This window comes from Erythrolamprus reginae, chromosome 5, assembly GCF_031021105.1.
Source record: "Erythrolamprus reginae isolate rEryReg1 chromosome 5, rEryReg1.hap1, whole genome shotgun sequence".
NCBI lineage: Eukaryota > Metazoa > Chordata > Lepidosauria > Squamata > Dipsadidae > Erythrolamprus > Erythrolamprus reginae.
Window position 1 is genome coordinate 111,747,572 of NC_091954.1, and position 23,720 is coordinate 111,771,291.

General features: G+C 45.0%; 1 protein-coding gene across 1 annotated transcript in view; it reads right to left on the minus strand.

The window, feature by feature from the left end:
• Window positions 1-2,327: 2,327 nt before the first annotated feature.
• The window catches only part of LOC139168224 (major facilitator superfamily domain-containing protein 8-like), a 47,013-nt gene continuing 25,620 nt past the window's right edge, over window positions 2,328-23,720 (minus strand). The window contains exons 6-12 of the mRNA XM_070753738.1: window positions 22,768-23,077; window positions 16,643-16,716; window positions 14,297-14,380; window positions 13,995-14,124; window positions 11,451-11,573; window positions 7,496-7,626; window positions 2,328-3,001 (exon numbers count right to left, since the gene is read on the minus strand). Coding sequence (XP_070609839.1) covers window positions 2,912-3,001; window positions 7,496-7,626; window positions 11,451-11,573; window positions 13,995-14,124; window positions 14,297-14,380; window positions 16,643-16,716; window positions 22,768-23,077 — 942 coding nt within the window. The 3' untranslated portion in view covers window positions 2,328-2,911. The remainder of the gene's footprint in view (window positions 3,002-7,495; window positions 7,627-11,450; window positions 11,574-13,994; window positions 14,125-14,296; window positions 14,381-16,642; window positions 16,717-22,767; window positions 23,078-23,720) is intronic.

Consider the following 23,720-nt stretch of genomic DNA (forward strand, 5'->3'; position numbering starts at 1 on the left):
AGCATCTACAACTCTTTCGGTAAAATAATATTTTCTCACGTTGCTTCTGATCTTTCCCCCAACTAACCTCAGATTGTGGCCCCTTGTTCTTGTGTTCACTTTCCTATTAAAAACACTTTCCTCCTGAATCTTATTTAACTCTTTAACATATTAAAGAACAGCTTGCCTCCAGCTTGCCTCCAGAGGTTATGGGTGTTCCAGCACTAGATGTTCTTAAGAAGAGATTGGACAACTATTCCTCTGAAATGGTATAGGATCTTCTGCTTGGGGATGGGGGAGAGTTGGCTAAAAGACCTCAGTCTACTCCCAACTATATTTTTCTGTTATCCTGTTAGTAATCCTCTGTAACCCACCTTGATGTTGATGGAACCACAGTGCCCCCTGCTGGAACAATTGCTATCTTGCATCTCCTCCAATATAAAATCAACCCCAATTTTAATAAGCGGTTGTATATTCATAGAACAGAAACCTAGATATGTAAGGCAGGCAGGGAGGGGCTGAAGGCATCAAGTATGGACATCTCTCTCTCTCTCTCTCTCTCTCCATGAGAAACTCAAGCTCAAAAGATTCACAGCTGTCTCCTCTCGAAAAGGAAAGTCCATCAACTGTCGGAGTGGTTGTCCTACTTTCTCACGGCTAAACTTTCCCAGCTCCTGTTCTACTTTTCACAGGGCCAGGCATTGAATCCAACTGGATCATGATCAGAACTGGATACGGACCTCGGGGCAAGATCTAACCCCTTAGGAATGAAATGGGAGCTGTCGTTCCTGAAGTTTTGGAAAAAAACATCTTCCATGGAAACAGTCAAAACTGGTGCTCATATTGCTGGCAATTGTCATTCATTCATAGGCCTGTCACATTATGAGCAGCTACAATTCCTCAGTGACCTTTGGGTAGGTCAGATAAGCCTCGCTTATATTTGAATTGTTCACCTAAGTCAAGGGTCCCCAAACCTGGCAGGTTTAAGACTTGTAGACTTAAGGGGAGTGGAGGATAAACATATGAAGAACGGTTGTAGGAACTGGGCATGGCTACTTTAATGAAAACAAAAACCAGGGGAGACATGATAGCTGTCTTCCAATATGTCAGGGGTTGCTACAAAGAGTAGGGAGTCAAGCTATTCTCCAAAGCACCTGGGGGTAGAACAAGAAGCAATGGGTGGAAACTAAAGGAGAGAAACAGCTTAGAACTAAGGAGAAATTTCCTGACAGTCAGAATGGTTGATCAGTGGAACTGCTTGCCCCCAAAAGTTGTGAATGCTCCAACACTAGAAGTTCCCAAGGTTGGGAAACACTGGACTAGAAGAGCTGTATAGAGTGCTGGTGAGACCACATTTGGAGTACTGTGTCCAGTTCTGGAGACCTCACCTACAAAAAGATATTGACAAAATTGAACGGGTCCAAAGACGGGCTACAAGAATGGTGGAAGGTCTTAAGCATAAAACGTATCAGGAAAGACTTCATGAACTCAATCTGTATAGTCTGGAGGACAGAAGGAAAAGGGGGGACATGATCGAAACATTTAAATATGTCAAAGGGTTAAATAAGGTTCAGGAGGGAAGTGTTTTTAATAGGAAAGGGAACAGAAGAACAAGGGGACACAATCTGAAGTTAGTTGGGGGAAAGATCAGAAGCAACGTGAGAAAATATTATTTTACTAAAAGAGTAGTAGATGCTTAGAACAAACTTCTAGCAGACATGGTTGGTAAATCCAGAGTAAGTGAATTTAAACATGCCTGGGATAAACATATATCCATCCTAAGATAAAATACAGAAAATAGTATAAGGGCAGACTAGATGGACCATGAGGTCTTTTTCTGACGTCAGTCTTCTATGTTTCTATGTTTACAAAAATGGTGGAAGGTCAAAAAGTATCAGGAAAGACTTAATGAACTCAATCTGTCTAGTCTGGAGGACAGAAGGAAAAGGGGGGACATGATCGAAACATTTAAATATGTTAAAGGGTTATATCAGGTTCAGGAGGGAAGTGTTTTTAATAGGAAAGTGAACGCAAAAACAAGGGGACACAATCTGAGGTTAGTTGGGGGAAAGATCAGAAGTAACGTGAGAAAATATTATTTTACTGAAAAGAGTAGTAGATGCTTAGAACAAACTTCCAGCAGACATGGTTGGTAAATCCACAGTAATTTAAACATGCCTGGGATAAATATATATCCATCCTAGTATAAGGGCAGACTAGATGGACCAGGAGGTCTTTTTCTGCCGCCAATCTTCTATGTTTCTATTGTTTCTATCTCTGGAGTCCCTTCCGACTTCAATATTTCCTCTGCCCCGTTCAGTCCTGAGCCGAAAGATGGAAAAGAAAGCCAGGGTGGAAATACTTTTAATAAATAAAAACATCCATCCCTCCCAGCGCAATTTAACAATCATCAAAGTCGGAACTGTGAGAACAGCAGCAGCAAAATGATGGGTCGCCACAAATGTCATAATAAATTACAGTCATAAAATTATATAAGAAAATAACGAGTAAAGGCTGGCATTTTCTCTCTCTCTTTTTTTTTTTTTTTTTGGTAGTAGGATTTCCAATTCCCCGAGGAGCTGGTTTCTTCTCTTCTGCAAGAAACGGAACACGTGAGATTTGCACGGATCTTCGCTCCACCGAAGGGTTAAGCGCATCTTTTTGGGGTACAGTTTTATGTTCTGTTGGGTTCCTATCGGTGTGAAGGGGGGAGAGAGAGAGAAAGAAACATCCCGGTGGGAAGAAGAGGCCAAAAGGAATTCCGTCTGACTCCTCCATCTCTAAGGTGTGGACAGAGCTATTCCCGGCTTCTCCTGGCGTTCCCGAGTCTGGGATTTGAAAGCCAAAGTGGTTTCCCCCTTGGCGTGGACAGCCAGCTGGTGGATCCTTCACCTGGGCTTCTCCGTCCCTCTGAGGGCAACTCATTGGATCCTCAGGAGTGGGGCTCCTCCTGGGTTGTTTGTGGCAAAGGGGGTTGACTCGGGATCTCGACCAGGTACTTGTAGGACAGCCCCACCATGACCTGCAGGGGAAAGGAACATAGAAACATAAGAAAACATTAGGGATTGATGGCAGAAAAAGACCTCATGGTCCATCTAGTCTGCCCTTATGATATTTCCTGTATTTTATCTTAGGATGGATCTATCCCAGACATGTTTAAATTTAGTTACTGTGGGTTTACCAGCCATATCTGCTGGAAGTTTGTTCCAAGCATCTACTACCCTTTCAATCAAATAATATTTTCTCATGTTGCTTTTGATCTTTCCCCAAACTAACCTCAGATTGTGTCCCCTTGTTCTTGTGTTCAGTTTTCTATTAAAAACGCTTCCCTCCTGAACCTTATTCAGCCCTTTAACATATTTAAATGTTTCGATCATGTCCCCCCTTTTCCTTCTGTCCTCCAGACTATACAGATTGAGTCCATGAAGTCTTTCCTGATACGTTTTATGCTGAAGGACTTTTCACCATTTTTGTCGCCCGTCTTTGGAGACGTTCAATTTGATCCATATCTTTTTGTAGGGGAGGTCTCCAGAACTGGACACCGTATTCCAAATGTGGTCTCACCAGCACTCTATATAGCGGGATCATAATCTCTCACTTTTTTTCATTTAAGATTTTTTTTAATTTTGCCTCGTATGATTATACAACGCTTTGCTCAAAAAATTAAATAAAAAGAACTAAATAATTTGTGTTTAGAGAGCATACTAAGAGGGGAGGTTGTTAAGGAGTATGCAGAGTAACCCATGAGTTATCAAGGACACACATACGCAAAGGAAACATGGAATTCTAGCAGATGTCCAGCAGATAGTCAGGAGATATGAGTAATGCTTCAGTCACACAAACCAGATACATTAAAGTGTATAAATCCTCAGAGAGGGGTGGCATAATAATAAAAATAAAAATAAAATAATAATAAAAATAAATAAATGAAAATAAAATAAAAATAAATAAAAATAAAAATAAAAATAAAAATAAATAATAAATAATAACAACAACAAGTCCACTGGAACTTGTGCCAGAACTACCATTTACCAGTGGCAAAGAACTGGTGGGATCATCAGCCCGAAAAAGTGGTCGAAAATGAGCAAGCAAAACTACTGTGGGACTACCGACTTCAGACTGACCGAATTCTGAAGCATAACACACCAGACATTGTGATTGTGGAGAAAAAGAAAGTATGGATCATCAACATCGCAATCCCAGGGGACAGCAGAGTTGAGGAGAAGCAGCTAGAGAAATGAGTGAAATACGAAGATCTAAAAATCGAGCTGCAACGACTCTGGCATAAGCCAGTGAAAGTGGTCCCAGTGGTACTTGGCACGCTGGGTGCAGTGCCAAAGGATCTCAATGGACATTTGAAAACCATCGGAATTGACAAAATCTCCATCTGTCAATTGCAAAAGGCCGCTTTACTGGGATCGGCAAACATAATTCACCGCTACATCACGCATTCCTAGGAGCTTGGGAAGCGCCCGACTGGTGATGAAATACGAAATCCAGCATAGTGATCTCGTTTGCTGTGTTGTATTGACATGATAATGATAATGATAATGATAATGATAATGATGATAATAATAATAATAATAATAATAATAATAATAATAATAATAATAATATAGTATTTGCTTTAGCAAATATCGTAGTCAAGTTTATTTATTTTATTTATTTATTTATTACTTAGATTTGTATGCCGCCCCTCTCCGAAGACTCGGGGCGGCTCACAACATGTAAAAACAAATCATAAGCAATCAGACAAATTTAAAATATTTAAATATTTAAAAAACCCCATATGCTAACAGTCACACACACAGACATACCATGCATAAATTAAACGTGCCCAGGGGGAGATGTTTCAGTTCCCCCATGCCTGACGGCAAAGGTGGGTTTTAAGGAGTTTACGGAAGGCAGGAAGAGTAGGGGCAGTTCTAATCTCCGGGGGGAGTTGGTTCCAGAGGGCCGGGGCCGCCACAGAGAAGGCTCTTCCCCTGGGGCCCGCCAACCGACATTGTTTAGTTGACGGGACCCGGAGAAGGCCCACTCTGTGGGACCTAATCGGTCGCTGGGATTCGTGCGGCAGGAGGCGGTCTCGGAGATATTCTGGTCCGATGCCATGAAGGGCTTTAAAGGTCATAACCAACACTTTGAATTGTGACCGGAAATTGATCGGCAACCAATGCAGACTGCGGAGTGATGGTGAAACATGGGCATACCTAGGTAGGCCCATGACTGCTCTCGCAGCTGCATTTTGCACGATCTGAAGTTTCCGAACACTTTTCAAAGGTAGCCCCATGTAGAGAGCATTACAGTAGTCGAACCTCGAGGTGATGAGGGCATGAGTGACTGTGAGCAATGAGTCCCGGTCCAGATAGGGCCGCAACTGGTGCACCAGGCGAACCTGGGCAAACGCCCCCCTCGCCACAGCTGAAAGATGTTGTTCTAATGTGAGCTGTGGATCGAGGAGGACGCCCAAGTTGCGGACCCTCTCTGAGGGGGTCAATAATTCCCCCCCCAGGGTGATGGACGGACAGATGGGATTGTCCTTGGGAGGCAGAACCCACAGCCACTCCGTCTTATCCGGGTTGAGCTTGAGTCTGTTGACACCCATCCAGGCCCCAACAGCCTCCAGGCACCGGCACATCACTTCCACCGCTTCGTTGACTGGGCATGGGGTGGAGATGTAAAGCTGGGTATCATCCGCATATTGATGATACCTCACCCCATGTCCTTGGATGATCTCACCCAGCGGTTTCATGTAGATGTTGAATAGCAGGGGGGAGAGGACCGACCCCTGAGGCACCCCACAAGGGAGAAACCTAGGAGTCGACCTCTGACCCCCCACTAACACCGACTGCGACCGGCCAGAGAGGTAGGAGGAGAACCACTGAAGGACAGTGCCTCCCACTCCCAACCCCTCCAGCCGGTGCAGAAGGATACCATGGTCGATGGTATCGAAAGCCGCTGAGAGGTCAAGGAGCACCAGGACAGAGGATAAACCCCTGTCCCGGGCCCGCCAGAGATCATCCATCAACGCGACCAAAGCGGTTTCCGTGCTGTAACCGGCCCTGAAACCCGACTGCTGGGGACCTAGATAATCGGCTTCTTCCAAGGACCGCTGGAGCTGGAGTGCCAGCACCTTCTCGACAACCTTCCCCATAAAGGGAAGGTTGGAGACTGGACGATAGTTGTTAAGTACGGCTGGGTCCAGGGAGGGCTTCTTGAGGAGGGGGCGCACAAGCGCTTCTTTATAGAGTGATGGAAAAACTCCCCTCCCCAAGGAAGCGTTGGTAATCTCCTGGGCCCAGCTCCGTGTCACCTCCCTGCTGGCCGAAACCAACCAGGAGGGACACGGATCCAGTAAACAGGTGGCGGAACTCACAGCTCCAATGGCCTTGTCCACTTCATCAGGTGTCACCAGATCAAACTCTTCCCAGACAGGTGGACAAGTACGTGCCCCAGTCACCTCGACTGACTCGTTGTCAGTCGACTCTGTTTTACAATTGGAGTCGAGGTCGGCCCGAATCCGAGCGACTTTATCAGCGAAAAACGTGTTAAAGTCCTCGGCACTACTCTGCAAGGGCTCCCCAACTCCCCCCTGATTAAGAAGGGAGCGGGTCACCCTAAACAGAGCGGCCGGGCGGGATTCCGCTGATGCAATCAAGGCGGCATGGTACGCGCATCTTGCCGCCTTGAGCGCCACTTTGTAAGTCTTAATAAAAGCTCTTACAAGTGTTCGATCAGATTCAGACCTACTCTTCCTCCATCGCTTCTCTAGACGTCTCTTCTGGCGTTTCAACTCCCGGAGCTCCTCGTTGAACCATGGAGCTCTACGGGGTCTAGCGCCACGGAGAGGTCGCAAAGGCGCAATCCGGTCAAGAGCCTCTGCTGCAGCCTCGTTCCAGGCTTTCGCAACAGTCATGCAGTCAAATCAGTCAATAACTCTCAATATATTCACAATACTTACTTGTACAGCTTACAAATGCATAAACTGTGATTGAACACACAGTTCTTACTACAGCAGTAACAGTGAATGGAATCATTCTTTGTCAAGTGGACCAGGTGAAATTGAAGCCTTATTTGAAAAGAAACCATCACAAAAACAACATATATGATAGGAAAAAAATGTGCTCTTTCTAATGAAATAAAAATGAAGATGATTGAAGGTGAGAATCATGCACACTGGAGCTCAGCTAGGGCAGAGGTAAGCAAAGTTGACTCTTCTATGACATATGGACTTCAACTCCCAGAATCCCTGAGCTACAATGACTGGCTCAGGAACTCTGGAAGTTGAAGTCCACAAATCATAGGAGAGCTAGCTTTGCCTACCCCTGAGCTAGGGCAACAGCTCGCATGCCGGGAGATATGGCTCCATGTGCCACCTGTGGCCCCTGTGCCATAGGTCCACCTTCACTGCTCTATTCAGAACAGAGAAGTTTACAGAACAGAGAAATGTGGGATCTCAGAAGCTCCAGCTAAAGGCAGAGAATTGGGGGGGGTGGAAAGCCCTTCGCACACTCACCGTCAAGAGGCTGAGGAGCGCCATCATCACACCTAGCATGATGTACAGGTTATCGGTCAATCCTCCAGCCCACAAAGGCCCAAGGATGGTGGCAATGCCCCCAACGGAGCGACGGAGACCCTGGCTGAAACCTACCAAAAGAAGAAAGGAACAAGAGGGAAATAAATCCTGATATGTATACAGGGTGCGTTCCGAAAGTAATGCAATTATTTTTAAATAATAATAATAATTATTATTATTATTATAATTTATTAGATTTGTATGCCGTCCCTCTCCGAAGACTCCGAAGAAAAAAAGTAATTTATTGAACAGATTTGCACAAACACTTAAAATTCTTCAAAGTACTGTCCTTGGGCCTCTACACATTTTTTTCCAGGGACTGTGCCATGACCAGTACGTGCCCTGGAAGACGTCTTCGGGGACCTCTCGTAAGGTCTTCGTCACAGCTGATTGGATCTCTTCTATGGACGAAAAAGGGGTTCCTTTCAGGGCTGGGAACAAAAAGAGGTCTGCTGGGGCAACGTCAGGACTATAGGGGGGATGAGGCAGCGTTGGCACCTAGTGTTTGGCCAGGAACATACAGATTTGTAGCGCATTGTAGCAAGGCGCTTTGTCGTTATGTCGTTCCCAGGTAGCGGAGATGTCTTTTCTTGTCTTTTTTTTTTTTAATACTTTATTAATTTTCAATAAAAAAACATACAGACTCACAAACATTTAAACACACAATGGGGGTTACAATTACCCCTCTCTTCTTGAAGTCAATTTTTAATACAGGAAAAAGAATAAATTCTTAAATCATTAAGTCGACATAGTATTCTTGATGAAAAGAAGAATTTTGTTTACACATTCTAATAAACATAAGATTAACTTAATAAAAAAAACCAACAAAAAAATCTAATATCATTTTAATATATTCATACATTTCTCATAGCCTTAATTTTTATTTCTATTTTTGTCTATCCATGTTTAAACTTTAGTGCAAATAATATAAAATTCGGATTCTTCTTGGTCATTTAGCCTTCTTGACATCATATCCATCTCTGCACAGTCCAAAAAATTGTTCTTGTCTTGATGACCCCTTTTCGGAGTCTTTCCAGCACATCCACGTCGTAGGCAGCGTTAACTGTCTCTCCTTGAGGAACAAACTCCTTAGGGGCCACTCCTTTGCTGTCGAAAAAGACAATGAGCATTGTTTCCACTTTTGATTTGCTCATTCGTGCCTTTTGGGGCTCGGGGGACTGGTCGGTGTGCCACTCAGAGCTTTGGCGTTTTGTTTCTGGGTCGTATTCAAAAACCCAGGTTTCATCACCAGGGATGACGTTGTCCAAATAATCAGGTTCAATTGCTATAGGTTGCAAAAGTTCACTTTAAATTTCCGCTCGGTTGGTCTTTTCGTAACACGGTCGGCGTGCAGAGGTTTACAATAACTGACGTCCTGCCGTTTCCACAGCTTGGAGAGCACTGAGACCGTTTCGCGGCAAAGCTTAGCGTCCCCCCCCCACCTACTCCATGTGCTTCGGTCCCATTCCGACCAATAAGAGCGGTGCGGAAAATTCAATTGCATTACCCTGGGGGGAAATTATTGACCCCCTCGAAGAGGGTCCGCAACTTGGGCGTCCTCCTCGATCCACAGCTCACATTAGAGAAACATCTTTCAGCTGTGGCGAGGGGGGCGTTCGCCAGGGTTCACCTGGTGCACCAGTTGCGGCCCTATCTGGACCGGGACTCACTGCTCACAGTCACTCATACCCTTATCACCTCGAGGCTCGACTACTGTAATGCTCTCTACATGGGGCTACCTTTGAAAAGTGTTCGGAAACTTCAGATTGTGCAGAATGCAGCTGCGAGAGCAATCATTCCCAAATATGCTCATGTTACTCCAACACTCCGCAGTCTGCATTGGTTGCCGATCAGTTTCCGGTCACAATTCAAAGTGTTGGTCATCACCTATAAAGCCTTCATGGCACCGGACCAGGTTATCTACGAGACCGCCCTCTGCCGCACAAATCCCAGCAACCGGTTAGGTCCCACAGAGTTAGTCTCCTCCGGGTCCCGTCAACTAAACAATGTCGTTTGGCGGGACCCAGAGGAAGAGCCTTCTCTGTGGCGGCTCCGACCCTCTGCAGTCAGCTCCCTCCAGAGATTAGAACTATCCCCACCCTCCTTGCCTTTCGTAAACTCCTTAAAACCCACCTCTGCCATCAAGCGTGTGGGAACTGAAACATCTCCCCCTGCCTATGTAGTTATTTGTGTATGATATGACTGTATGTATGTTTTTATATACAGTGATCCCCCGGGTATTGCGACCCCGATCATTGCAAAATGGCTATATGGCGATTTTTAAACCCGGAAGTAAAAACACCATCTGCGCATGCGCGCCCTGTTTTCTATGGGCACGCATGCGTAGATGGCGCCGGGCAGATAAGCTGCTGGGCGGCTTCCCTGGGTCTTCCCCCTATTGCTGGCGGGAGGGCGAGCGGCGGGCATCAGCGAGGAGTTTCCCCACCGCCCACGCAAACTCCTCGCTGCCGCTCGCCCAGCCTTCGCCCGCCCACGCCGTTCGCTCGCGCCGCTTCCCAGCTGGGAAGCGCCGCTGGGGGTGTTACCGGCCGCTTGTCCGCTGCCTGCCTGCCCGCGCGCCCGCCCTTCGCCCGCCCACGCCATTCGCTCGCGCCGCTTCCCAGCTGGGAAGTGGCGCTGGGGGTGTTACCGGCCGCTTGTCCGCCGCCTGCCTGCCCGTGCGCCCGCCCTTCGCCCGCCCACGCCGTTCGCTCGCGCCGCTTCCCAGCTGGGAAGCGGCGCTGGGGGTGTTACCGGCCGCTTGTCCGCCGCCTGCCTGCCCGCGCGCCCGCCCTTCGCCCGCCCACGCCATTCGCTTCAGGACTCAGCTGGGAAGCGGCGCGAGCGAATGGCGTGGGCGGGCGAAGGGCCGGCGCGCGGGCAGGCAGGCGGCGGACAAGCGGCGGGCGCGGCAGCAGCGAGGAGTGGGCGGCCGGTAAGACCCCCAGCGCTGCTTCCCAGCTGGGAAGCAGCGCGAGCGAACGGCGGGCGGCGGGGAAACCCCAATCTTTGGCTCCTCGCTGCTGCGGCGATAGTAAAAACACCATCTGCACATGCGCAGATGGTGTTTTTACTTCCGCAGCGCTACTTCGCGAAAAACCGGTCATTGTGAGGGGTCCTGGAACGGAACCCTCGCAATGATCGGGGGATCACTGTATATGGGTTTCTTGTTTTTTAGACTTTTTAAATGTATTATTGTTATTTTAGATTCTAACTATTAGATTTGTCATTGTATATTGTTTTTATCATTGCTGTGAGCCGCCCCGAGTCCACGGAGAGGGGCGGCATACAAATCTAATAAATAATAATAATGATGACATCTGGAAAAATGATAATGATGATGATAATGATGATAATAATAATAATAATAATAATAATAATAATAATAATAATAATAATAATAATACTTTTGGAACGCACCCTGTATATATTTTAAGTTTTTTAAATTTTTCTCCACATTGAAAAAAGCATACATAAAAACACATATACCTTCAATACCAAGCCATATATTTATATTATCTCTTATAATATTTAAAAGAAGATACAATACCACTGGGCTTCTTCAGATCAAGCATTTATTTTAAAAAGCTTGTTCATTTTACTACATTGTCCAGAACAGCAATAAAGCAGTCTTTAAAAAATAAATCTAATACAGTGGTACCTCTACTTACGAACTTAATTCGTTCCATCACCAGGTTCTTAAGTCGAAAAGTTTGTAAGAAGAAGCAACTTTCCCCACAGGAATCAATGTAAAAGCAAATAATGCATGTGGTCTTATGCTCCAAAATATACGGTAGCTTTTTTTCCCCCCCAACTCTAGAGCCAGGTTTTGAATAGCCGTGCCAACACTTGGGAGATTGGAGGTGGCTGGGATCAGGAATGGGGTGGGGCTTACCTTGCGTTCTCTCTGCTGTGATTTTAGAAAAGAGCGACACTTGGGACACAGCAACGAAGGGCAGGCCCAAAACCTGCAAGAAGACACCTATGACCAGCTCTGTGAGGAGGACGGCAAAGGTACCTGCATGAACGGATGGAGACATGGGAAACAAGGTAAGGAGAAAGTTCACAGCAGATCCTACCAGTGGAATAGAATGGAATGGAATAGGAATAGGAATAGGAATTAGACTAGAATAGAATAGGAATTCTTTATTGGCCAAGTGTGATTGGACACACAAGGAATTTGTCTTTGGTGCATATGCTCTCAGTGTACATAAAAGAAAAGATACATTAGAATAGAGTAGAGTAGAGTAGAGTAGAATAGAATAGAATAGAATAGAATAGGAATAGGAATAGGAATAGGAATAGGAATCCTTTATTGGCCAAGTGTGATTGGACACACAAGGAATTTGTCTTTGGTGCATATGCTCTCAGTGTACATAAAAGATAAGATACATTAGAGTAGAGTAGAGTAGAGTAGAGTAGAGTAGAGTAGAGTAGAATAGAATAGAATAGAATAGAATAGAATAGGAATAGGAATCCTTTATTGGCCAAGTGTGATTGGACACACAAGGAATTTGTCTTTGGGGCATATGCTCTCAGTGTACATAAAAGATAAGATACATTAGAGTAGAGTAGAGTAGAGTAGAGTAGAATAGAATAGAATAGAATAGAATAGAATAGAATAGAATAGAACAGAACAGAATAGAATAGGAATTCTTTATTGGCCAAGTGTGATTGGACGCACAAGGAATTTGTCTTTGGTGCATATGCTCTCAGTGTACATAAAAGATAAGATACATTAGAGTAGAGTAGAGTAGAATAGAATAGAATAGAATAGAACAGAACAGAATAGAATAGGAATTCTTTATTGGCCAAGTGTGATTGGACACACAAGGAATTTGTCTTTGGTGCATATGCTCTCAGTGTACATAAAAGATAAGATACATTAGAGTAGAGTAGAATAGAATAGAATAGAATAGAATAGAATAGAATAGAACAGAATAGAATAGGAATTCTTTATTGGCCAAGTGTGATTGGACGCACAAGGAATTTGTCTTTGGTGCATATGCTCTCAGTGTACATAAAAGAAAAGATACATTAGAGTAGAGTAGAGTAGAGTAGAGTAGAGTAGAGTAGAGTAGAGTAGAGTAGAATAGAATAGAATAGAATAGAATCCTTTATTGGCCAAGTATGTTTGGGCACCCAAGGAATTTGTCTTTGGTGAATATTTATTTTATTTATTTATTCAATTTTTATGCTTTCAGTGTGCATAAAAGAAAAGATACATTTGTCAAGAATCATGAGGTACAGCACTTAATGATTGTCATACAACACAGCATTGGCCGGAGTTAGCTCTCAACACTCACTGTGCCCCCATGCCCGCCGGCAGAGATGGGTCTTCCAAGGCTTTGTGAAAGGCCAGGAGGGAGGGGGCAGTACTCCTGAGAGAGTTTGTTCCAAAGGGCCGGGGCCGCCACAGAGAAGGCTCTTCCCTTAGGCCCCGCCAGACGAAATTGCCTGGCCAATGGGACCTGGAGAAGGCCGACCCTGTGGGACCTGACTGGCTTCTGGGTTTTGTCTGCTATGGGTGTATTACCTGAAACCCTGACAATCCACAAGAAACCAACCAAGTTCAGTCTCTGCACCAAGCATCTCATGGTTCAACCCTGAGCTACAAGTATAGTGGAAGCTCTACTTACGAACTTAATTCGTTCCGTGACCAGGTTCTTAAGCAGAAAAGTTTGTAAGAAGAAGCAATTTTCCCCATAGGAATCAATGTAAAAGCAATTAATGTGTGTGATTGGGGAAACCACAGGGAGGGTGGAGTCCGTTTCCTCCCAGGAGATTCCTAGAGAGGCCCCAAGGAGGCTTCTCCCCGCCTTTTCCCAGGAGATTCCTCCCAGGAGATTCCTAGAGAGGCCGCAGAGAGGCTTCTCCCCTTCTTTTCTGGCCCTGTTTCTTCCCAGGAGATTCCAAGAAAGGCCCCACAGAGGCTTCTCTCTGCCTTTTCCGGCCATATTTCCTCCCAGGAGATTCCTAGAGAGGCCGCAGAGAGGCTTCTCCCCTTCTTTTCTGGCCCTGTTTCCTCCCAGGAGATTCCGAGAGAGGCCCCACAGAGGCTTCTCTCTGCCTTTTCCGGCCATATTTCCTCCCAGGAGATTCCTAGAGAGGCCCCACAAAGACTTCTCCCCGCCTTTTCTGGGCCTGTTTCCTCCCAGGAGATTCCTAGAGAGGCCCCACGGAGGCTTCTCCCTGCCTTTTCCAGTTACAGTTTCAGAGGCTCGGGTTTGTAAGTGGAAAATGGTTCTTGAGAAGAGGCAAAAAAAATCTGGAACCCCCGGTTCTTATCTAGAAAAGTTTGTAAGTAGAGGCGTTCTTAGGTAGAGGTACCACTGTACTCTCTTCCAGTAGAAACTCTAAGTCTCCAGAGCCTGGGAACCGAGAGGAAGGGAGCGAAGACACCTTTCACGCTCTTTCTCCAGCCGTCCAACCTCATTACCCTGGGGGTGTGCCAGGAACAGCAGGCACCAGACGCAGGCCACGTTGCAGATGATCAGACCGAGGAGCAAGAGGATCCGATCAGATAGCCGGGCACTGAGAAAGCGCACCAGGAAGAAGCCAGCGATGACCTGCAAAGGAAGAAGCACAACGACAGCGTAATTGGACCCAGTGACTCTCAGAGCAAGGAATGGGACAACTCGCTGCGATCAAATGCCTGTGGCCAACTTGCCACAGGACAATTTAACACTCTACCTTGTTAAAGTGGCTCAGTTACAGGATCGGCCCCTTTCTCACCCTTACCTCCACACCGCACAGGAAATACATGATGCTGTTCTCCAGTTCTCCAAAGTTCAAATACTTCTGCGTAATTGGAGTCACCATGGTCTGTAGAGGGAAATCAATACAGGTTTCAGGTTGTTTACCTATTCTTAGAATGACCTCCAACACCACAAAAAAGCAGCAACTTTCAATACTCCTGGTTTTGATTCTCAACATTCTCAATTCTCAATTTCCGGACACAAATCAAAGTGTTGGTCATGACCTACAAAGCCCTACACGGCATCGGACCAGAATACCTCCGAGACCGCCTTCTGCCGCACGAATCCCAGCGGCCAGTTAGGTCCCACAGAGTTGGCCTTCTCCGGGTCCCGTCGACTAAACAATGTCGTCTGGCGGGTCCCAGGGGAAGAGCCTTCTCTGTGGCGGCCCCGGCCCTCTGGAACCAATTCCCCTCAGAGATTAGGACTGCCCCCACCTTCCTCGCATTTCGTAAGTCATTAAAAACTCATCTCTGCCGCCAGGCATGGGGAAATTAACACACAGCCCAAGGTTGGTGTATGGTTTGATTGGATTGTGTGATTATTTTATTATAAGGGTTTTCAATTGTATTTTTAAAAATTGGATTTGTACACTGTTTATGTTGTTATGAGCCGCCCCGAGTCTTTGGAGAGGGGCAGCATACAAAAACAGCATCGCAAAAACACGGAAGTCCGGAGGTGGGGTTTCCCATGGAGGGGAGCCTCAGGGGAATCCCAGCAGCGCAAAAACGGGCACTTCGGCTGGCAAAAGGGGTAAATTTGGGGCTTGCACGTATTAATCGCTTTTCCATTGATTCCTATGGGAAACATTGTTTTGTCTTGCAAACATTTCACCTTACGAACCTCGTCCTGGAACCAATTAAGTGCGTAAGACAAGGTATCACTGTATATGCACAGCAAAATTCTATAGATAGCTGGGCAAACAGGAAAATCATGAGGTAAATCAACATGGCAGGAACGTCATGAGGTAAAATACAGAGCTCACACAGGGCAAAAAAAATGGCGGGAAAGAGAAACTCCCCCTCCACACCCGAAGCAACCAATCACAGCACAGATTGCCTCATATAGGAGCCAGTAATCTACATCCAGAGCCTTGGGTGGCGCAGTGATTAGAATGCAGTATTGCAGACCAAGTCTGCTCACTGTCAGGAGTTCAATCCTGACCAGCTCAAGGTTGACTCAGCCTTCCATCCTTCAGGTTAAAATGAGGACCCAAATTGTCAGGAGCCATATGCCTGACTCTGTAAACCGCTTAGAGAGGGCTGTAAAGCACTGTGAAGCAGTACATAAATCAAAGCGCTATTGCTTAGAGTGTTGTGTTCATTTTTATTTATTTATTTTGTCCAATACACAATGTGGGTTTTAGTGGGTATATATCTATATACACATAGTAAAATACATGATGAAGGTTATAGAGGAGATACTCATAGTAAAATATATCTATGAAAGAATAGAAAAGAAGATATAGGAATAGAACACATCAATGAAAGAGTAGAAGAAGACATATAGGAATAGAAGAAAGGTATAGGAGATATAGGAGAGCAATAGGAAAGGGGACGGAAGGCACTCTAGTGCACTTGTACTCGCCCCTTACTGACCTCTTAGGAATCTGGATAGGTCAACCGTAGATAATCTAAGGGTAAAGTGTTGGGGGTTTGGGGATGACACTATGGAGTCCGGTAATGAGTTCCACGCTTCAACAACTCAGTTACTGAAGTCATATTTTTTACAGTCAAGTTTGGAGCGGTTAATATTAAGTTTAAATCTGTTGTGTGCTCTTGTGTTGTTGTGGTTGAAGCTGAAGTAGTCGCCGACAGGCAGGACGTTGCAGCATATGATCTTGTGGGCAATACTTACATCATGTTTAAGGCGTCTTAGTTCTAGGCTTTCTAGGCCCAGGATTGAAAGTCTAGTCTCATAGGGTATTCTGTTTCGAGTGGAGGAGTGAAGGGCTCTTCTGGTGAAGTATCTTTGGACATTTTCAAGGGTGTTGATGTCTGAGATGTCATATGGGCTCCAAACAGATGAGCTGTATTCGAGGATGGGTCTGGCAAAAGTTTTGTAAACTCTGGTAAGCAGTGTGAGATTGCCAGAGCAGAAGCTACGTAGGATTATGTTTACAACTCTTGAAGCCTTCTTGGCTATGTTGTTGCAGTGGGCTTTGGCACTTAAATCTTTTGTTATTATTTTGTTATTTTGCGTTCTGGCTCACTGCACCACCCTGCCGTTCCCAGCTATTAAATTTAAATACCTTAACATTAAGTCTTCCACTTTCAGCTTCAGAGTTCCCAAATAACCCCAAGGTCAACGCACAGCTGGGCCTACCTACCTCCAATGCCGTTTGATTGAAGAGAGTAATGAACTGGGCAGTGAGGAGAACCACCACTTCCTCCCGCAAATATTCTGAAATGAAAACACAACCACCATTGAGTCCGGAGGAACCTCATTGAGGCTGAGGAGCCCATTTTTACTCCGGGAGTGGAGGGCGGGGCGGAGTTTATTTATTTATTTTATATTTATTATTTATTAATTAGATTTGTATGCCGCCCCTCTCCATAGACTCGGGGCGGCTAACAACAGTAAAAAAAACAATATGAACAAATCTAATATTAAAAGTAATGTAAAAAACTCCTATTTAAGAAACCAATCATACATATAGACATACCATGCATGAATTTTATAAGCCTAGGGGGAAGGGAAAGTCTCAATTCCCCCATGCCTGACGGCAGAGGTGGGTTTTAAGGAGCTTGCAAAAGGCAAGGAGGGTGGGGGCGACTCTGATATCTGGGGGGAGCTGGTTCCAGAGGGTCGTGGCCGCCACAGAGAAGGCTCTTCCCCTGGGTCCCGCCAAATGACTTTTTTTTTAGTTGACGGGACCCGGAGAAGGCCAACTCTGTGGGACCTAACCGGTCGCTGGGATTCGTGCGGCAGAAGACGGTCCTGGAGATATTATGGTGCGATGCCACGAAGGGCTTTATAGATCATAACCAACACTTTGAATTGTGACCGGAAACCGATCGGCAACCAGTTGAAAAAGAAATGAAGGATTAATCATAAAAGCATCCAGTGGTGGGCTGCTGCTGGCACGGCTAATTGCGCGCAGCTCCGCAGCTCTGCTTCTTGAGCGTGGGATCGAGCGCAATTTTGCTTACCGCATCTGTGCAGGTAGCAAAATCTCACACGGAAACGCACGGAAATGCAATTTTGCAGGAAGTAAAATTGCGCTCGGTCCCGCACTCGCGCACCAAAGCCACAGAGCTGCACGCAATTAGCAGCAGCCCACCACCGAAACCATCCCTCTGGATCTTTGAGAGATCTACTTGGCAAAGTTCAAGGTTGGATTCACACAACCCTCTGAATCAGGCTAACAAAAGACCAGGGGTGAAATACTATCGCTTTGGGCCTATTCGACCAAACCATTAGTAACAAATACTTCCGGTTCTATGAACCAGTAGTAAAAATGCTTTTAAAATGTTTAAAAAAATAATAATAAAAAAAGTTTTCCATAATCACTGGGCACATCTAATTATCACAGCTGACGAACCTCTTTTTTAAAAACTTTTTAAAAAGCATTTTTACTGCCTTTTCCCCAGAATTACCTTATTTTCCCCAAAATAAGACATCCCCTGGTATAATAAGCCTAATTTGGGCTTTTGAGTGCATGTCAATGAGGCCAAGTGCTTATTTCAGGGTGCAAATAAATGTATGCATGTATGTATGTATGTATGTATGTATGTATGTTTGTTTGTTTGTTTATTGAATTTGTATGCCGCCCCTCTCCGTAGACTCGGGGCGGCTAACAACAGTAATAAAAAACAGCATGTAAATCCAATACTAAAACAACTAAAAACCCTTATTGTAAAACCAAACATCCATATACACAAACATTACCATGCATGAATTGTAAAGGCCTAGGGGGAAAGAATATCTCAGTTCCCCCATGCCTGACGGCAGAGGTGGGTTTTAAGGAGCTTACGAAAGGCGAGGAGGGTGGGGGCAATTCTAATCTCCGGGGGGAGTTGGTTCCAGAGGGCTGGGGCCGCCACAGAGGAGGCTCTTCTCCTGGGCCCCGCCAAACAACATTGTTTTGTTGACAGGACCCGGAGAAGGCCAACTCTGTGGGACCTAACCGGTCTCGGGATTCGTGCGGCAGAAGGCGGTCTCGTAGATACCCTGGTCCGGTGCCATGAAGGGCTTTATAGGTGATGACCAACACTTTGAATTGTGACCGGAAACTGATCGGCAACCAATGCAGACTGCGGAGTGTTGGTGTAACATGGGCATATTTAGGGAAGCCCATGATTGCTCTCGCAGCTGCATTCTGCACGATCTGAAGTTTCCGAACACTTTTCAAAGGTAGCCTCATGTAGAGAGCATTACAGTACATATATAAGATCAGGTCTTATTTTCAGGGAAATACATAGTAAAAAAATGCTTTAAAAAGTTTTGTTTTTAAAAAGTCTCAATTCTCAGCTGTTTGACAGTCAGCACTGGAACCTTTTTTCAAAAAAAAAAATTTAAGCATATTTTTTATTCACTGGAACTGTGACTTGGTGAGATGCAGGTCTTTGTTGCAGGGACCATGTTGTGTGAAGTCCAGCTGCTTCTGCATTGTGTGTATTTATTTATTTATTGAACTTATATGCCGCCCCTCTCCGCGGACTCATGTGTGAGTCAGTTGTGCAGGAATCAGCTGTGTAGTTTTTGTTATTTTTGTGTAAAGTGTGAAACTTGGTTTTTGAGCTCTCTGTGACACTGTAAACTTCCTGCTTGTTGTTGCAAGAGCCATTTTGTGTGTGTTTTGCGTTATGCGTGAATCAATTGTGTAGGGGTCAGTTGTGTAGCTTTTGTGTTATTTTGTGTAAAGTAGGTTTTTTAGCTCTTTGTGGCTCTGTAAGGTTCCTGCTTGTTGCAAGGGCCATTTTGTGTGCTTTTGCACTGTGTGTGAGTCGGTCGTGTGGCTTTTGTGTTATTTTTGTGTAAAGTTAGCTTTTGAGTTCTCAGTAGCTCTGTGAGTGTTCTGCTTGTTGTGCAGGGACCATTTTGTGCAAAGTCAACTATTTTTGCATTGTGTGTGTGTCAGCTGTGTGGCTTTTGTGCTGTTTGTGTGTGAAGTGTGAAAGTTGGTTTTTTCAAAGCCACACCCACAGAAGTGGTAGGGAAAATTTTTAGATTTCATCACTGCAAAAGATTTGGTTAAGGAGTTCTAAACTTTACTGCGGTATGCAAACTCTGTTTATCTGGTTAATCTATAACGTGGGTGCCAAATAATTTAATTCCGTAATTAAAATCATTGTAGGAGGAAAACCGTGTTCATCTACAGTGGCCAAAATATTCTTCTGCATTCATTCATTCATTCATTCATTCATTCATTCATTTATTTATTTATTTAATGTATGTATTTATTGGATTTGTATGCCGCCCCTCTCCGTAGACTCGGGGCGGCTAACAACAGTGGTAAAAACCACATGCGACAATCCAATACTAAAACAGCTAAAAACCCTTATTTTAAAAACCAATCATACATACAAACATACCATACATAAATTGCAGAAGCCTAGGGGGAAAGAGCATCTCAATTCCCCCATGCCTGACGACAGAGTTGGGTTTTAAGGAGCTTACGAAAGGCGAGGAGGGTGGGGTCAATTCTAATCTCTGGGGGGAGTTGGTTCCAGAGGGCCGGAGCTGCCACAGAGAAGGCTCTTCCCCTGGGTCCCGCCAAACGACATTGTTTAGTCGACGGGACCCGGAGAAGGCCCACTCTGTGGGACCTAACTGGTCGCTGGGATTCGTGCAGCAGAAGGCGGTCCCTGAGATAATCTGGCCCGGTGCCATGAAGGGCTTTATAGGTCATAACCAACACTTTGAATTGTGACCAGAAACTGATCGGCAACCAATGCAGACTGCGGAGTGTTGGTGTAACGTGGGCATTAAATTGCTATGTATACTATAAGCATACCAAGTTTTAATCTTGGTTAGCCATCTGGTTCATGTTATTGTATATTGCTCAAAAAAAATAAAGGGAACACTTAACAACAGAATATAACTCCAAGTAAATCAAACCTCTGTGAAATCAAATTGTCCACTTAGGAAGCAACACTGATTGACAATCGATTTCATTTTGTTGTCAGCACATTCAACTTTGTACAGAACAAAGCATTCGATGAGAATATTTCATTCATTCAGATAGAGGATGTGTTATTTGAGCGTTCCCTTTACTTTTTTGAGCAGTGTATTTTACCAAATCTAATTTAGCTGGTTCAATGTAGAATTAAGGAGAAATTTTCTAACGGTGAGAACAATCAACCGGTGGAACGCCTCGCCTTTGTGGGTGCCCCGTCGCTGAAGGTTTTCAATAAGAGACTGGACAGTCACTGGTCTGAAATAGTATAGACTACCCCGCTTCTGCAGGGAGTTGGACTAGATGACCTTCAAGGTCCCTTCCTGTGTGATTCTATGTTCTATATATTATACTGTGAAAAATCTCATCAGCCTTTCAATTCCCATCTCAGAGGCATATCTCATACATCTGCACCTCTATAACTGTCTAGTTTGGTGCTGCAACCCAACAAGACCGACACAGACTTCAGAGGAGAATCAGAACTGCAGAACAAACAATGGCTGCCAACCTGCCTTCCACTGAGGACTTGTATACTGCACGAGTCAAAAAGAGGGCGGTGAAAATATTTACTGACCCCTCGCATCCTGGACACAAACTGTTTCAACTCCTACCCTCAAAACGTCACTACAGAGCACTGCACACCAAGACAACTAGACACAAGAACAGTTTTTTTCCGAACGCCATCACTCTACTAAACAAATAATTCAGTCAACATGGGAGGAAATGGGTGATAGGAATGATGAGAAAAACTAGTAGAATAGAAGTGCAGATTTAGTAGAAAGTCTCAACACTGTCAGACTTTCTACTAAATCTGCACTTCTATTCTACTAGTTTTTCTCATCATTCCTATCACCCATTTCCTCCCATGTTGACTGTATGACTGTAACTTGTTGCTTATATCCTTAAGATGTTTATTAATATTGCTTCTTCGTTGCTTATTTGACCCCTGTGACAATCATTAAGTGTCGTACCTCATGATTCTTGACGAATGTATATTTTATTTTATGTACGTTGAGAGCATATGCACCAAGACAAATTCCTTGTATGTCCAATCACACTTGGCCAATAAAATTCTATTCTATTCTATCAAGGCCAAGTCTTACAGTCTCCAGACTGTAGCTGGGCCATGAAGTCACGGTTCCAGGTTTCAATAAAACCAGGTGTTATTGTTATTAGTTGGAGCTTCTGACTGGGACCTAGCACTATAGAAAAAATGTCACTTGGGAATATCTTTGCTGCCCTTATTAAAGAACTCCTGGCAACTTATAAGACATTTGGGTACCACCCTTTCTTGGTGATGTATGCTTTTAACCCTCTGGATTCTGTATCATGCTCTGGATTCCCTCTTTACTTAAGTTAATAATAAAGCTTAAAATCCCTTTATTTCCTGAAGCGTTCATTGTCTCTGGAACCAAAGGAATCATTTACCAGGGCTGCCCTGACACTTGGCAAGATGTTCGGTGACCAGATTGGACTATCTTTATGAATCAGTCACTATTATAAAATTTAATCTTGCCCCACCCGGAGATTTAAAGTTATTTTTTTCCGAGCGATGCTAAGCATTGTAATTATCCTGTACTTAAGACAGAGACAAAGCTGGAAATTCAACCTGGAAATAAGGAAGAACTTTCTGACGGTGAGCGCGATCAACCAGTGGAACGCCCTGCCTGCGGAGGTTGTGAAGGCTCCAACACTAGATACGTTCAAGAGGAGATTGGGCTGCCATTTATCTGGGGTGGTTTGGGTCTCCTGCAACAGCCAGGGGTTTGACTAGATGACCTACAGGGTCCCTTCCAATTCCAGAGTGTTTTGAAATTCCCTGATATAGTGTTGGTAATGACCTATAAAGCCCTACATGTCATTGGACTAGAATACCTACGGGACCGCCTTCTGCCGCACGAATCCCAGCGGCCGATTAGGTCCCACGGAGTTGGCCTTTTCCGGGTCCCGTCGACTAAACAATGTCATCTGGCGGGACCCAGGGGAAGAGCCTTCTCTGTGGCGGCCCCGGCCCTCTGGAATCAACTCCCCCCGGAGATTCGGACTGTCACCACCCTCCTCGCCTTCTGCAAGACTCTGAAAACCCATCTATGTTGCCAGGCATGGTGTAATTGACGTATCCCTATGGCTAGTAAGATTTATATATGGTTTGATTGAGTAGCATTGTCTCTTTTTTAATGGTAGGGGGTTTTAGCCATAGTTATAATTATTGGATTTGTTGTACATTGTTTATCGTTGCTGTGAGCTGCCCCGAGTCTTTGAAGAAGGGCGGCATACAAATCTAATAAATTATTATTATTATTATTATTATTATTATTATTATTATTATTCACCTTTGACAGAGCTAAATTGACGGAAGGGGTTGATGTTTTCTTCCGTCGACTCCTCGTCTGCCAAGTGTCCATTGGGCACATATCTGCATTCATCGCCAAGCGAAGGTTGCGGAAGTGCCACGGGAGTGCTACCGTAGCAGCTCCCGCCCGTGGCCTCTCCTTGGCCGCCCTCGTGCTCTATAAGCGGCTTCTGTTCCTCTTCCAAGGCATCCGCGGATACGATCCTTGCCGTGGGAGTCGGGGTCTGTATGTCGTAGTACATCGTCATCACAATCAACTGCAGCAGAATCCACACCAGACACATGAAGAGCTGTCGACAGGAGTCAAGAGCGGAGAACAGAAAAACAGAAAGCACTTTTGCGTAACACAGAATGGAGTGAATAATGTATCCTAGCAGAGAATAATGTATACTTACAGAAAGCCACATCAAATTTGACAGCATCTGTACAAGTATAATCTGAAATGTCCTATTTTAGTATTAAGTATAGTGATACCTTGTCTTACGAACTTAGTTGGTTCCGGGATGAGGTTCGTAAGGTGAAATGTTTGTAAGATGAAACAATGTTTCCCATAGGAATCAATGGAAAAGCGATTAATGCATGCAAGCCCAAAGCTCACCCCTTTTGCCAGCCGAAGCACCCGTTTTTGCACTGCTGGGATTCCCCTGAGGCTCCCTTCCATGGGAAACCCTACCTCCAGACTTCCGTGTTTTTGCGATGCTGCAGGGGAAACCCAGCAGGGGAATCCCAGCAGCATAAAAATGGGCGCTTTGCTGGCAACGGAAGTCCAGAGGTGGGGCATCCCAGCAGTGGCAGCTTGGGTTTGTAAGCTGAAAATAGTTTGGAATAAGAAGCACAAAAAACCTTAAACCCCGGGTTCGTATCTCGAAAGGTTCATATGACGAGGGGTTTGTAAGATGAGGTATCACTGTTTTAGTATTAAATATTAGTATT